Source organism: Athene cunicularia (genome assembly GCF_003259725.1).
Source record: "Athene cunicularia isolate RWA chromosome 1 unlocalized genomic scaffold, athCun1 chr1_part1, whole genome shotgun sequence".
Lineage (NCBI taxonomy): Eukaryota > Metazoa > Chordata > Aves > Strigiformes > Strigidae > Athene > Athene cunicularia.
In genome coordinates this window covers 125,552,916-125,567,776 of record NW_020799091.1, presented here as the reverse complement: position 1 = coordinate 125,567,776, position 14,861 = coordinate 125,552,916, and the positions used below count along the sequence as shown (strand labels likewise).

The window sequence follows — 14,861 nt, the reverse complement described above, 5'->3', positions numbered from 1 at the left end:
CCCTCAGCTCCTCATAAGACCTGTGCTCCAGATATATTTTTTTTTTTTCTGGTACCACAGCTCACTGCCTTCCTCTTGTTACCAGCCCCATGTAATTTTCAGGCTGCTGTTTAAGCTGCAAGATAATGCCCATATAGTCCTGTGATTTAGTATCATGATTTAGTTTCCAAACAGTAACTTACTTCCCTTCTCTTCTTGGAGGAAGGAAATGCTTTAAAAACATTTTAATAATTTCAGTCGGGTTAAGAAGCCTGTCCCTTGTGGCAACTGTACATTTTTGCATGAAGACAGTGAATGATCTGCAAAATGCCTGGCTCTGGTTCATACACTGAGGATCTACGTTCTGCCTCATTTCCCCAATATAGAAAGAAATCTCTAATACTAAAATATATACGGTGTTATTTAAACTGTATTTTAACAACTTTATTTAGTAGATACTACTACATGAAATACACACATGTGTATGCCCTAGGCCCAAAGCAACTTCTATCATGTAGGAAATATGGAACATCTCTCTTCCAAAACACAGCACAGTATGGCTGGTGGCAACGGTCCAAAATGACCAGTCAAGAATTCCACGAGTTGCAGCAGCTTCTTCACTGTACCTTTCACCCTGTGCTCACAGGTCTGTCCTCCCACAGGAAAGGAGTAAAAAAAACCTCCCAATCCCAGTAGGTATTTCCATAATTCCTCTCCCACTGGGAGAGCTGTTAAGCAGTGGCTCCCACCTGGCAGTGACTAGATGTTTTCCTAATCCTCTTGCTGTTCAGATAGCTTAAGGTGCCTTGCTCAACCTCCTCCACATTCAGGCACAGCAGGCTCGGTCGAGGTCCCACTTGCGACACAAACTCCACTTCACCGCTCCGAAAGTTTCTCAGCTGCAGCGAAGCTGAAAGGGAAAGGCACAACTTGGAACAACTCAGTACAAGGCTCCATTCTAGCCCACAGCTGTAGAAGTTGCTGGGGGAGGGAAGGCCTTGTAGCAGCTGCTTGGCATCTACTAAACCCCAAAGGACAACATGATTCATGAATCCAGGATGTAAGCAGATGAATGCATTAGGCCAGAATCCCTCCAACTTGGAGGAAACAGATATTCTACACTGTGAAATGCTGTAAACTATGCGCTGCTCACACAGCTGATTCACCCAGCTTTTTATCTTCTATCAGCAACCCGGCCTCACAGACAGGGTTACATGATGGCTGAAAAATAATGTGTCCACAGCAGAGCATCCTCCGGTGAGCTCAGCATATCCACCCCTGCAGCACCTGGATGCATACTCAAGTGCTAGTGTTAGCGCAAGCAGCTAAATAATTTTCCCCTAACACAGCTGCTGCACAGCTGTGGCAGCAGGAGCTCAGACATCCATGAATTCAAAACTCTTTAGTGCTTTAAATTTTGTGGCCATGGGGACAATTTCCAGGCCTAGTCTCGACTCTACCTGCTGTCCCACCTAAAGCTAAAGCCCACTTGATTCGAGAGGTTCGCACAATAAATAACTCTGGCTGGCCAGAATCTCACCCCCATCCAACAACTGGGAACCTTGCTCTAAAACAGCTCTATGCTTCTGTGTAAAGTAGAAAAATTCATATAGAGTACTGTTGTAGATAGTGACTTTTATAATATTATTTCTTTATTTGTGTAACCATGGTTCTGCTAAGACACACCTTAGCTCTATCGTACAGAATTCACAATACCGTAGAAATTCTCCAAAGATCTTGCTTTGTGGGCAGTGAGGGCAGCTCTCCTTCCCCAGCCTGATGAGATGGTTCCTCCCTTCCTTCCCACACTAAATATTACAAAAACCAACAGTGGTTGCTTACCAGGCTGCAGGATCTTGGAGGGCTTCCTGTTGAGGCTGAAATCCAGCAGGATAGGGCGACAGATGAGAGGACTCCTGCACAGGTTCCTTAGGTAGCAAGCAATGAGATCCTCAGGTTCCTCTACACACTGAGGAAGGAAAGGGTGTGTTGCCAGGCAGGGAGTCACTGGAACACCCACAGCCAAGGGAAATCCAGTCCAGCTGAGCCTCCAGCCCAGCACGCTGCAGTTGCTGCCAGAATAGCCCACTCACCCCCGTGCCAGTAGCTTCCCCGTGCTGAATGGACACACTGCCCCTGCTCTGCACACAGTTCTGCAGAGCTTCCCAATCAAGCAGGCTCAGACCCAGAATTGCTCCCACGTGCTGGTTCTTGCACAGCACCAAAGCTTCACCTGTTCCGTCCTCCACCAGCACCCTGTGGAGAGAGCAGGCAGAATGAGATGTGGAGAGAGGTCAGGACCATGCCCGGCTCCCTCACAGGGCTCGTGTCCCACACAGTGGATCTTATTAAAGAGAGAGGGAGGTTTCATAGAATCACAGAATCATTTTGGTTGGAAAAGACCTTGAAGATCATCCAGTCCAACCATTAACTTCACACTGACTGTTCCCAACTCCACCAGATCCCTGTGCTATGCTGACCCGACTCTTCAACCCCTCCAGGGATGGGGACTCCCCCCCTGCCCTGGGCAGCCCATTCCAACGCCCAACAACCCCTTCTGCAAAGAAATACTTCCTAAGAGCCAGTCTGACCCTGCCCTGGCACAGCTTGAGGCCATTCCCTCTTGTCCTGGTGCTCGTTCCTTGGTTCAAGAGACTCATCCCCCCTCTCTGCACCCTCCTTTCAGGTAGCTGTAGAGGGCCAGGAGGTCTCCCCTCAGCCTCCTCTTCTCCAGACTAAACCCCCCCAGTTCCCTCAGCCGCTCCCCATCAGACCTGTGCTCCAGACCCTGCACCAGCTCCGTTGCCCTTCTCTGTACATGCTCGAGTCATTCAATGGCCTTTTTGGAGTGAGGGCTCAAAACTGAACACAGGAATTGAGGTGCAGCCTCAGCAGTGCCGAGTACAGGGGTCAGATCCCTTCTCTGTCCCTGCTGGCCACGCTATTGCTGACACAAGCCAGGATGCCATTGGCCTTCTTGGCCACCTGGGCACACTGCTGGCTTCTGTTCAGTTTGTTCACATCTGGGAAGACATGACAGCTCTAACTTCTGTATTTGCTATTGTGTCCCCAGCCCATCCTTGATGGGATTTTTCCCCTCCCCTCTGTGGTGTAATTTGTTCCCTCCTACCCATCAACTCCCACACCCAATCCCTCCAGCGCTTACCATGCACTGGCTTGCCTCACGCCTGTGTGTGATGGACATGGTGGACTGTGTCGGGTGCACTTCCCCTGAAGGAAGAGTAAAGCTATAGCTAAGTATGGGCAGGTGTAAGAGAAGGGGAAGGGCCACTGCTTCTGTTAACCCTCCCCTAATTAAATATGCAAAGGATTAAAGAACTTCATTGCCTTTGCAATGAGTGTCTTGGGAAAAGTTGGTATGGGGAGAAAAAACACCCGCTGCAAGGTGCTGAACCCCAACAGCAGTGAACACGGGAAAAGGAGAGCATTAACAGAGTAGGAGTCTCCCCTTCAGTGTCCTCACTCCACCCCCAGTCCCAGCCACCAGCCTGCCTGGTATCAGACATACATCTAATCAGTTGTCACTCTGGTCCCTTTCTAATATGCAAATCCTTTTCAGACACTGGAAAAAGAGATTTTGGAATCGGGGTAGGAACTCTTATTTTTTCTACATGGTAGCAAAGGATGAGTCAGAGTAGAAAATCTTCAAGGCTTCTCACAAATTCTCTCTGAGAGAGCTTGAATACCTCTTTGAAGGTGCTGCTGCAAAGCGAGCAAACCCACTGCAGGGACAGAGTCCGTACACAGGACAAGTGGCATAAAATCCGTGCCTGGGGCAGATTTTGCAGGTGAGGTTGCAGGCTGGATAGAAACACGAGTGAGGGGGATGAGGCTTCTCCTGCAGGACTAGAAGAAACAGGAATGTGAGAAGCTTGGAACACAGAAACCTTTCTCGGGACACTATTAAGGTGAGAACAGAACCTGAGCTCACCTGGAAGGAAGAGGTAGGTGAGAAGCTGGCAGAGATATGATGCTCACACAGCTGGAGGCAATGTATGTGCAATAAACATTATGGAATCTGCAATATGAGAGAGTAGATGTCAGAAAGAGTTTGTAGAAACCAAACTGCTCAGTTTTCCTGGGATGACTGGGCTGATCTTCATCTGTAACATGGTAGGAAAATAATCTGTAGCAAGTGATTAAGAGACACAAAGGTATGGACAAGGGATGAGGAAAGGCCACATGAGAAGAGACATTAAGAGACAGTTTCAAAGACAGTAAGAGAGGTCAGAGCTGTGGCCTAGATCAGGGCTCTAAAGACAGGGGTACCTTGAGATTTTACGTTCCAAGTTCTGGAAGAGGATCTTGGCTCCAGGTAGCAAACCCCAGAGATGCTGCAGGTAGGTGGCAGCAATGTAAATGTCCATCACAACACCGGAGTCTGGAGCAGCCGAGACGCTGAGCTTGAGGCTGTGATCAGTGGCTAGCAGACTCCCTGAGGAGGCACACACACACCATCAGCTCACACAGAGGTAGCACTGTGTCACCGAGCTAGAGGTGTTTTCCCTCCCATCACTATGAGGCTATCACTCTTCCACTTCACACATCTTCCAGGTAGACTGTTCCCAATTCCCATCCCCAACACACATGCAGTGTACAGTTTCCCAGCCCTCTGACGTGCAACAGGATGCCACATCCTGGCACGTTTCCACTATTCTCAGATACAGGAGCACAATTAGCCAAGTGACCTGTTCAGACCTCTCTGAAACAGAAAGAAGCAAGAATCAATCTATTGTTACCTTACAGGCTGTCACAATCTCACCTTTGTGCTTTTGAAGGCCGACAGTCATGGATGGCTTCTCATTCTTGGGAGAGGCACACAAGGTTCTCTCCACTATCTCACCAGAGAAAGAAACAAGGGAACCTGTGAAACTGAGAGCAGACCAGGATTTCTGTCTGGGCTGAAGACAGCCTGACTTCAAGGCCGCCACAAAGGACAGGGTGGAGCGCTGTTGCCTGAGCCTGGTTTCAGGGGATCCTGCCTTTGACCACCTGAGCTACTGGACTGAGGGCAGCTTGCTGCAGCCTACCCCACCCAGCTACAAGAGGCCCCTTTAACTCACTTTCTGCTTTTTCAGGATCAGCAGTGAAGAAGAAAAAGGGAAAGGCATTACAGCCTTCCTATCTGCTTAACTCCTAATTGTTTTTCTTAATTAGAGAAAAAAAGCCAAGCAAAGAAAAACTCAGTTTACCATAAGGCACTGGTGAAGATTTCAGTGTGCACACATATCACCCCAGATTAAACATGCTTTGAACATGCTTCAACCCTAGTATTTGTCTACGCTAAAACAATCAAGAAACAAAAATCAACACATATTTAGCCTCATTTTCCCTGCTGCGCCTGTTTCCACTTCTGAGAGGAATTTAGCAGAGGCCTTTGGGACCTAGTCCACACCAGTAGCAGCTCAGACTTCTGGACACCATTTTGCAGTCTTGTCACCTGCAATCCCTTTAGCTTTGATAAATAGGATGGGGACAGTCTGGACTACTTGCACACAGGAAGATTTCCAAACCATATTTCTAGAGTGGATAATTAATTGTTGTTTAATGTAGTACTGTCTCCAATAAAGAGGAATACAGACACATTCCCCAGAGACATGGCCACAGGTAATTTGGGGCAGACCAACATACCTGTTGCGAAGTATTTCTGGAATGGAGGTAATTCTCTGGTCCATGCCTGTCAGCAACAACCTGGTTGCCAGCTGGAAGTGGGGAAGACACAGTCTATGAGATGGATTGTAGTTTATAGCTATCCCCAGCCAGAGCAGTAATGGCAAGCTCTGCATGCTTAGAGCTATGTCAAACAACTGATGCTTCCCCCCCCCGATTAATTCTGAGGCAGAAAAATGTAAAGCCCAGCAGCAGCCTCCAATGGAGCTTAGAGAAAATTGGTCTCATAAACAAGATATTCCATATCGACATTTTTCTGGCTAGCTCTGGAAAGCTCTAAAAGTCACCCATGAAAGCCCAGAGCAATAAGGCACTGCATACCTGGCGCTCCGTCAAACAGGAGATCCATGTCTCATGCTGTAAGTGCCAGGTATCTTGGACAGGCAGGCACAGCGGGCAGGATGACCTGCTCAGGAACTTTGCTGGCACAGGTGGAAAACAGAGCTTGTCAAACACTTCCAAGTCCTGAAAGAAGAGCGATAAGGCAAGAAAAAAGACTATTAAAGGAAGGAGATGAAAGCTATACAGGAAAAAAGGGCCACTGAAGGATGATGGTTTAAAGAAAAAAAAAAAATCCACTGAACTTAAACTCTGAGAATTTTAACCAAAGACAGAACTGAAGCAGTTCCTTGGCAAGATGGATGGGAATTCCAAGCCTCGAAAAGAGCTTAGTTGCCCTCTGACTCCTCGACTCCCACGTGGCAGTTCAGAAAAAGTCTACAAGAGGAAACAGCAAGACAACCTCTCTCTTACCGAGCAGCAGGGCACAGTGAAGCGATACAGCCCATCCAGGTGCAGAAATGGAAACCATCGTAGAGATTTTCCCATAAAGAGCAGCAGTACCTGGTGGGGGAGGGGAGGGAAGAGAGAGAGAAAAGGTGTTGAGAAACGTTAGGAAAAAGGTAGAAAATGAAAAATACAGGAAGGAGAGAGCAAGCCCAGCAGAGGATATCTTGATTGAGAAGTAAGGTTAGCACCATTAAGGGTAAGAGAAGGTGGATGCATTTACAGGAAGGTGACAGAAAGGAGATGGAACTCCCATGGGGTGGCACAAAGAAGCTGCTTGCACAAACATACATCTGTATCCAACACAAAAATAATTTTCCCATTGATTAGGAATCTACATAATTATCTTTGAGAAGCCAGCTCCCAGCCTTAACAAATCACACCCCAAAGCTGCCTCCTGCCTCACTTCTTGCCGTGTCAGGTCCTCTTCACCATCACAGCCAGTCTCCTCCAGCTCTGGTAGGCTCCCAATTTCTCTGGGGTGGCTCCAGAGCTGAGGTCTGCCCAGCCACAACACTGTGGATTGGAAACTGCGCTGCAGCTCCTGTCCTTCTCCATCTTCTTCTCTGCGTAGTTGGTAATTGCGTAACATAAGACCTTCTTTCTGGGTAACCACAAACAGGCGAGATACACAGCTGGTTCTCCCAACGCTGCTCTGGCCTCCCTGACAGTTCTCATCTCGGTCAGTATCTGCCTTGGGATCCTCCAATTTCAGCATTTTTGCCTTTGGGGTTTCCATCTCAGATGTTAAGCTGCCATCAGCCTTCCTCCTCAAAGAAGAGCTGGTTCCACTCCTAAGGCCTTTCTGGATTTGTCCTTCAGCAGCATGGAGAACCTGAACATCCTCAAAGCAGAACTGCACATAGATACTGAAACAAAAAATGGTAGCTGTGAAATTCTGGGTGTATTCTGAACAAAATGGAGATGGTGGGTTTGTTGCTGATAAAGATGACCTTTTCTGTCAACAGCAGGATTGATACTATGGACAGATACTATGCTGATAAACAGCTCTACCATCATCCAAAATAGCTGTAGAACTGGAGAGTGATGATTTGACTTGCACACTGAATAAAGGGACTCACCTGTTCTTTTTCTCCCTCACATGCTCCAGATTTGCCAGGTGCTCCCAGGAGGGAAAATCAGTCTGAAGGAATCTCTCCACTACAAGCTGATAGCTTTCCACCTGCAAGAGTGATCCTGCAAACACATCAGAGCAAGGAGCCGAGTTACTAAAAAGAGAACCTAAAACCAGTCAGCTCAATTTCCTCATTTTAAAGTCATGAGGCCGGGCAATGACAGCTCAGCATCTCCATACCAAGTCTCCTCTTCCTTGTTCAGGATCCGGATGGCAGAACAGCAAAAGCTCAGCACTCTCAAATTTAGCTCAGTGGGACATACCTATGAGAGCTGTACGGGCAAAGGGGCTACCATCCTTATGGGATATCACGCAAGGAAGTGCACTGCTCTTGTCCTGCAGCTGGAGGGAACTGCTCCTGGAGGAGACTCTCAGCACACCCAGTAGTATCTGCAACAGCAAGGAAGCTGCAAAGAGCACCGAACACTTCCTATTTTTAAAGGCCATAAATCAAAGTGTGCGTAGAGCAGCCCAAATTCAGCCTGTGTTCAACACACCACAGATGAGAAAAGTAGTGTCATTCCCTAACAGGAAGGACAGGTGGGCATCAGACAGTGCTGGAAGGCATGGGGGGAACTGGAAACTCTCAAGACACAGACAGGAAAGGGAACAAGGCACTTACCAGGCGGGGCTGGAAACTTCCTGCTGAGAGTGTGCAGTAGGACCAGGCCAGTCTGCGATTCAGCTCCTGGGTGCCCATGTGCTGTGCCTCCAAGGGGGAGAGCAGTTGGGATGGACTGAAGCCTTCCCAGCTCTTCTCTTCTGCCACACGGCAAACAGCAGACAGGGATGGGGCCTGGAATGGGGGGTTCAGGCTCAAATACTAAGTAAAAAGAAAGAAAGAATGAACCAGAGGAGTTTCTTCCCATCAGATAAACAGGAAACATCTCACAGAGCATTTACTCACCTTCTGCAGGGGACAGTGATGTATGTTTTCTAGGATTTCACTATAGATATCTCTTGCTTCCACTCTATCTGGCACCATGGCTTGCAGAAGGGGGACAAGGAACTTCTCAGCAGCTCCAGGGTTTCGGTGCGTAGAGCTAAGCAACAGTCGATGGCGCCCAAAGAAACAGGAAAACCTGAAAAAAGAATTATGACAGAAGCATTAGCCGTCCTTGCTTTTTAGTGAGTTTTGCAAGACAAGGGATTGTCTCTGCTTGTTATGAGTGAATGTGCTGTGTAGGAGAAGAACTAAAGAGAACACAAAAAGAACATGAAGTGATTAGAAAAGAGGAACTTTTGAGAGTGATGCAGATTTGTGTCAGGCAAGCAGACAAGGAACAGGAAAATATACTGAAATGGACAGATTGGCAAAGTCTCAAAACTCAAGTGGGCAAAAAACTCCAGACCATCCAAACATAATTCCCTGTAAGTCACACATGCATTTTGGCTAAGCTTGATATAATTACTCATATTAGGTGTACTTGGGTCTCTTTTACAGGATGCAAAAAAATCACCAGACAAAACAACCACAGGCTGCTCTTGCTCCAATATTTTCCTTGCACTGCATTCCTTTCAGAAGTTTAGCTCACTGCTTTTGGATGCCTGGAAGTGATCACACTGCCAGTCAAAATACAACTTACTAATAATAAGAAAGTGAACTCAAATGAAAAGAGATAGCAACTAACTCACTGGAACAATTTTCAAGCAGTAGCAGGACTTAGCAATCACATTTAAAGAAAGTCAAAGAGCTAAGAAAAATTGAAACTTAGAGCTAGCATCATTCCCAGGGCAAAAGTGAAGCTGTTTTAATAAAAGCATAGTAAAAATTCCACAGTGCCAGTAAAGCACAGGAAGACTGAGCATTCCATAAACTGCTACTTTACTGCTCAAGATTAAATATATACATTTTAGTTTTTAAAGTCCAAGGCAGCAGTTACAGTGATCTACCATAATTATTCCAGAACAAACACAAATATTTTCACTAACAGAAGCCAGAAGTAAATGCAGAAACCAGCCCACAGTTGTTATGTGAACAGAGTGCAGCCATCAGGGACAGCAAGAAGCCATCTGGAAGGCCCAGAAATAAGAATGTGTGGGAAAATCTGCTAAGACAGAGGCTCTCAAATGAATGCGCACACTCAGAATATCTCAAAGTGATGGGCTTAGCAGCTGCTGCTGCCCTGGGAGCAGCCAGGACACAACAGCCTTCATCTTGGTTGTGATTTTGTTTTTTTTGTATCGGCAATAGTGTGGCCAGCAGGGACAGGGAAGGGATCTGACCCCTGTACTCGGCACTGGTGAGGCCGCACCTTGATTACTGGGTTCGGTTTTGGGTCCCTCACTCCAAAAAGGCCATTGAATGACTCGAGCGTGTCCAGAGAAGGGCAACGGAGCTGGTGCAGGGTCTGGGGCACAGGTCTGATGGGGAGCGGCTGAGGGAACTGGGGGGGTTTAGTCTGGAGAAGAGGAGGCAGAGGGGAGACCTCATGGCCCTCTACAGCTCCCTGAAAGGAGGGTGCAGAGAGGGGGGATGAGGAACCAAGGAACAAGTGATAGGACAAGAGAGAATGGCCTCAAGCTGCACCAGGGCAGGGTCAGACTGGCTCTTAGGAAGTATATTTTTTCAGAAGGGGTTGTTGGGCGTTGGAATGGGCTGCCCAGGGCAGGGGGGGAGTCGCCATCCCTGGAAGGGTTGAAGAGTCAGGTTGACCCAGCGCTGAGGGATCTGGTGTAGCTGGGAATGGTCAGTGTGAGATTAATGGTTGGACTGGAGGATCTTCAAGGTCTTTTCCAACCTAGGTGATCCTGTGATTCTGTCATTTGGTTGTAGCAGCAGTTTCCAGGTCCAGCTTCAGTGCCCACCTCGCCTGGCCAAGCAAACCATGTTGGCAGGCAGACTTTCCTACAGCGCTTCCATAGTTCAGGACAAAACTTCCTAGGCAGGAGTATGTGAACACACATTATGCAGTACTGCAGCTACCCAAGATCAGTAGGCTTATTGCACACACACTTGAAAAACGTACAGGATTTTCTCCTCAGAGACCGGACATGATGTGAAATCTAGATAAATGGCTTACTTAGGCCAGTAAACCAGAAGCTATTGCTGCTGCTATTAATATCCAAGCACAGTAATTTTGTGAACCCTTGGTCTAGAAGACATCCAGGTAGCTTACAAGCACATTTACACATAGCCTGACTTCAGAAGAACTGTCCTTACCTCTCCTCAAAGGTCTCCAGGAGGCTCACCAGCAAGAGGTAGAGTGGCATACCAAGATTGTAGCGGAAGAGCAGCTGTAAGTAGAGATTTCCTGAAGAGGCTGGCGGCTGGTAGGGGGTACTGAGCCTTGAAAAACTCTTTAGCACAACAGTGCTGCTCAGGCAAGCACCAAGTACAATGAAAGGGAAGGATACCAGAGGCTTCTGCAGGAGGTGGACATCGATGAGCTGAGATACACAGACACACAACTTCAGAGAACAGACAGTTTGTCTGCCACAGCTCCCCAAAACCACCACCCCATCTGAAATCCTCTGTCACTCTACTGGAATGTCTATAAACCCAATGGGCCTGAGAAACTTAGCACTGCCTAAGAAGGAATCATGTAATAATCATTTTGACTCTCATGACCAAACCTAGACAGTAAGATCCTCAATTTTGTTTCAGATACTTGCTGAAATAATTCCAATGTTCCCATAGTCTTCTGCTGACCCACACACTCACGCGCCATCCCCAGGACCTGAGTCTTTTCCACTGAATGCTTTATGCCTTATCTCCTCTTACCTCCACACATGCTCCTGGTCGGAGTCCACGTGCAAAGTTCAACAACTGCTGGTAAGCAAGGCACAAGCAGACTTTGTTATCCAGTAAAAAGAGACCAGCTTGGCCATTGAGTATTTTGGTGACAGTTCCCTGAACAGAAAGCAAACAGGAAGTTATAGGAGTGTAGAGAGTCCCAGATCAGGGACTCCTAGGCCTGAGCAATAAAGATATACATTAATGATGAAAATAAGACCTTGCAGGCCAGGCGTGGAAACCCTAGAGCACAAGTGGGTGAAGGCTAACCCTAGGAATCCTTACCACATAGGAGATGATTTTGGACTCTTTGGTTGATCTTGGCCTCTCCTCTTCAACTCCCAGCTCCAAGGAGCCACTGAGCTGCTCAGCAGTCTCAAGGGAATAAGACTGAGTGGATTCTCCTTGCCAAGCACTGTCCAGTGGCTGCTCTCTCACCTGCTCTGCACAGTAGGGCAGAAGGCAGGAAGAAACACTGGTGACAAACATCCTCTGTCCAGATTTCTTCAGGCTGGACATACTCAGGCCTGTTACTGTGTACCTGTGACCCAGCTGGAGGATATGATGCCATGCCAGCTGGTTGGGCTTCTAGAGTAGAGAAACCAAAAGTGACATCAGCATCTCCTGCACTGGAAAATATTCTCCCCAACCCAAATAAGCCCACCCAAAAACCTTTTCCTTCAAGAGGACTGCCTCACACTCTTAGCGAAAGGGTGCTATCTGCAAGATGTTCAGGGACACTGCAACTGTATGAGGGAGGAGGGCTGTATTTCTGCAGGGCACAGAACTGGACTTCTTACATACAAGGACTATTGTAGGTTGCATGGAATTAAATTAAAAAAAGAATCACTAGTAAAAGATAGAATAAATCGAACACGGAAGTCAAAGGTAAGCTTCAAAGAATTAATCAACTAGCACATACACAGTTGCAGACGGTAAATTTGTGAGCAAAATTCCAAGGACTTACCTGCACCAGCACAGGAGCCCAAACAGCTGAGGTGAAGCACTTCAGAAACAGAAAGAAGAATGTCTTGTGGTGAATACAAATGAGAGGCCCAAGTCTGACCAATTCACCTGCCACAGCAAGCTTTGATCTTTTCTTATATGCAATCCTAGAGGGCAATTGAGGAGGCAAAAGAAATCCGATATGAAAGAAGATCCTGAAAGTATCTTAAAAGCAAAATAAACAAATATGCAGCATGCACCTTCTGGAAGTAAAAGATCCAACAAGGTAACATGGACCGTCTCTCTGAGAGGTTTTCAGAACAATTTTTGGCTACAAAATTCTTACTTTTAACTTTTATATACAAAATCCTTTTGACATTTTAAAAAAACTTAATATTTGAAGACAGCAGGGTTGTGTTGTTCAGGACAATTCCTATGTTCCAAGAAAACAGCGAGGTTACAAAAAGCTTTTCCACAAACAGGAAGCTAATTATAGGTCAAAAGCAAAAAAGTCACTTGCAATTCTTAGCAGAAAGCAGAATTCAGCTTTATAGACTCATGGAATGTGGCACTGTGGAAGCTCTATAAACAAAAGGGGCCTGAAAGTAACAATGAGTCTTCCTAACAAACTTGGCACAGGGTGAAAGAGCAGCAAAACTGAAAGCAGAGAGGAGAGAGAGGTGACATTTCTTTAGTCATTTCTGTCTGTCACTTCAAACTTTCATTTCAAAAAATGAAAAAAAAAAATTCATTTCAAACAAACAAATGTTTGTCATTTCATTTGTCATTTTCGTTTTCAACTCCTACTGGACTGGAATATAACCATCCCAGTCACTCTAAACAAACCCATTCTTTATGCTAAAACATAGAAACAATTATCCAACCTTATGACTCTTTTTAAAAGAAATACCAATATGTTCACATACACTAGTACCAGCACTTTATTGGTAACATATTTAATGAAGGAACATGGAAAACTGGTCAGATATCAGGCAACAGCAGAGGAATTTTATGTTAAAAACCTGAGATTGTACACTGAAATATGGAAATAGTTTTCTTGTTTAGAAAGATCTGTTGAGCTAAATAAAACACTTAAGCTTAAAGTAAGTTTCTCACAAGCAGATAAACACAAATAAACCAAAATAAAACTAAGAAGAAACTAAAGCAAGACTGACATTTTATTATTATTAAATTACAGAGTATAGAGAGAATTCTCTACTCAAGAAGATAAAACATGACCTTGCACAACCTGAAATTATCAACTTCAGTAAGATTTTAAATTCCATTGGCTACATTTTCACATGCTGTAAGTAGTATTTTCACTAAAGACAATAGTTACTTTTATCAGCTGGCATTTAACTGGCACCTTATCTCAGCAATCTGATAAGAACTTGACCGATGGTGTCTATCAATTTCGTATTAGAATCTATAATTATTGTCAATAGTGCTTTTTGTTCACTGTAAATAAAAAAAACCCCAAACAGTTGTGCTAATCAGAAGAGTGAATTTTAACCTCAGTGAAAGTTGAATCATCACTTTGTTCTCACATCTGTTCTGTAGTATCAAATACATCAGGAAATAATTAAAATTTGTCTCATTTTGTCAAAATACAGAATAAAAACTTCCAGTAAAGCTCTGGGAAACAGCTGATAAATGAAAAGTAGCTTTATTGTCTAACTTCTACTTCCACCGCTCACCATATTGCTTCTACCTCAGGCAGACACACAATTTGGCTCTTCCTAAGCCAAGTGCTCGTCACGGCACTTACCACCCCAGAGCAACCGCACTACGATGGAGCAGAGCACGCTTGGTGTTTACCTGGAGGTGAGCAGTGGCTCGGCGGATGTGAGGTAGGTGACTGGAATGCTGTCACGCACTTCCTTTGTGAGATTTACTGGCACTGGATCCGCCAAGATTTCCACATACCCTGCTGCACTACGATCCGTCTGTGGTATATACGACCAGCTTGGGAAGAGGAACAGTGACTCCAGCCACTCAAGTTCAAAATGCAGGAGCTAAGGCAAAAGATAATGAGATAAATGAGATGAATTACAGTTTATTTTCTCAGCTTTACTTACAATGTTCGTTACTAATTTGCCCTTGCATGCACACCACAAACTCTTGTTCTACTGCTGGGCTTCATTACTAAACAAGAGCACTGTTGTCTGCCTGCTCTCTGCTCGCTGGAGAGCTTCTGTCCTTCCAGATGCAAATCTGGATTTGCTGAGCTCTACAGGTAGCAGTTCCTGGGTTACAGTCACACCCTCCTGTCAAGGTGATAATTAATTCACTGCAAGGGCTTGGTTATTTTCAGACTATTTTTCTAAAATTCTCACTTGCTTTCTTTTCCCTGTATTTTCAGTTAGAAGTTCATACCGATACAACTTTTTTTGTCTTCAACTCCTCAAAAAGCCCAACCTCAGTGCTCTTTCATCACCACGCTAAGGGTTACCATAGACTCCCCCTGTAATGAGCTTCAGCTGTCACGCAAGCTGTTATTTCCTGAAAGTATGTGATCAGTGCATTGCTGAACACCCAGTACAATTTTCCAGAAAGTTATTTCTGCTCCACTAGTTGGAATTCAACAAA

The 14,861-nt window shown here is 45.7% G+C and overlaps 1 protein-coding gene across 1 annotated transcript in view; it reads right to left on the bottom strand.

Moving 5' to 3' along the window:
• Nucleotides 1-12: 12 nt before the first annotated feature.
• CTC1 (CST telomere replication complex component 1) overlaps nt 13-14,861 on the bottom strand; it is a 15,676-nt gene continuing 827 nt past the window's right edge. Inside the window, exons 3-23 of the mRNA XM_026847139.1 lie at nt 14,091-14,287; nt 12,295-12,439; nt 11,613-11,915; nt 11,316-11,444; nt 10,755-10,981; nt 8,499-8,673; nt 8,214-8,414; nt 7,855-7,981; nt 7,539-7,653; nt 6,863-7,325; nt 6,424-6,513; nt 5,992-6,135; nt 5,632-5,702; nt 4,763-4,872; nt 4,270-4,435; nt 3,932-4,018; nt 3,687-3,846; nt 3,146-3,210; nt 2,073-2,235; nt 1,822-1,948; nt 13-889 (exon numbers count right to left, since the gene is read on the bottom strand). Of these exons, the coding sequence (XP_026702940.1) occupies nt 711-889; nt 1,822-1,948; nt 2,073-2,235; nt 3,146-3,210; nt 3,687-3,846; nt 3,932-4,018; nt 4,270-4,435; nt 4,763-4,872; nt 5,632-5,702; nt 5,992-6,135; nt 6,424-6,513; nt 6,863-7,325; nt 7,539-7,653; nt 7,855-7,981; nt 8,214-8,414; nt 8,499-8,673; nt 10,755-10,981; nt 11,316-11,444; nt 11,613-11,915; nt 12,295-12,439; nt 14,091-14,287 (3,444 nt within the window). The 3' untranslated portion in view covers nt 13-710. The remainder of the gene's footprint in view (nt 890-1,821; nt 1,949-2,072; nt 2,236-3,145; nt 3,211-3,686; nt 3,847-3,931; nt 4,019-4,269; nt 4,436-4,762; nt 4,873-5,631; nt 5,703-5,991; nt 6,136-6,423; nt 6,514-6,862; nt 7,326-7,538; nt 7,654-7,854; nt 7,982-8,213; nt 8,415-8,498; nt 8,674-10,754; nt 10,982-11,315; nt 11,445-11,612; nt 11,916-12,294; nt 12,440-14,090; nt 14,288-14,861) is intronic.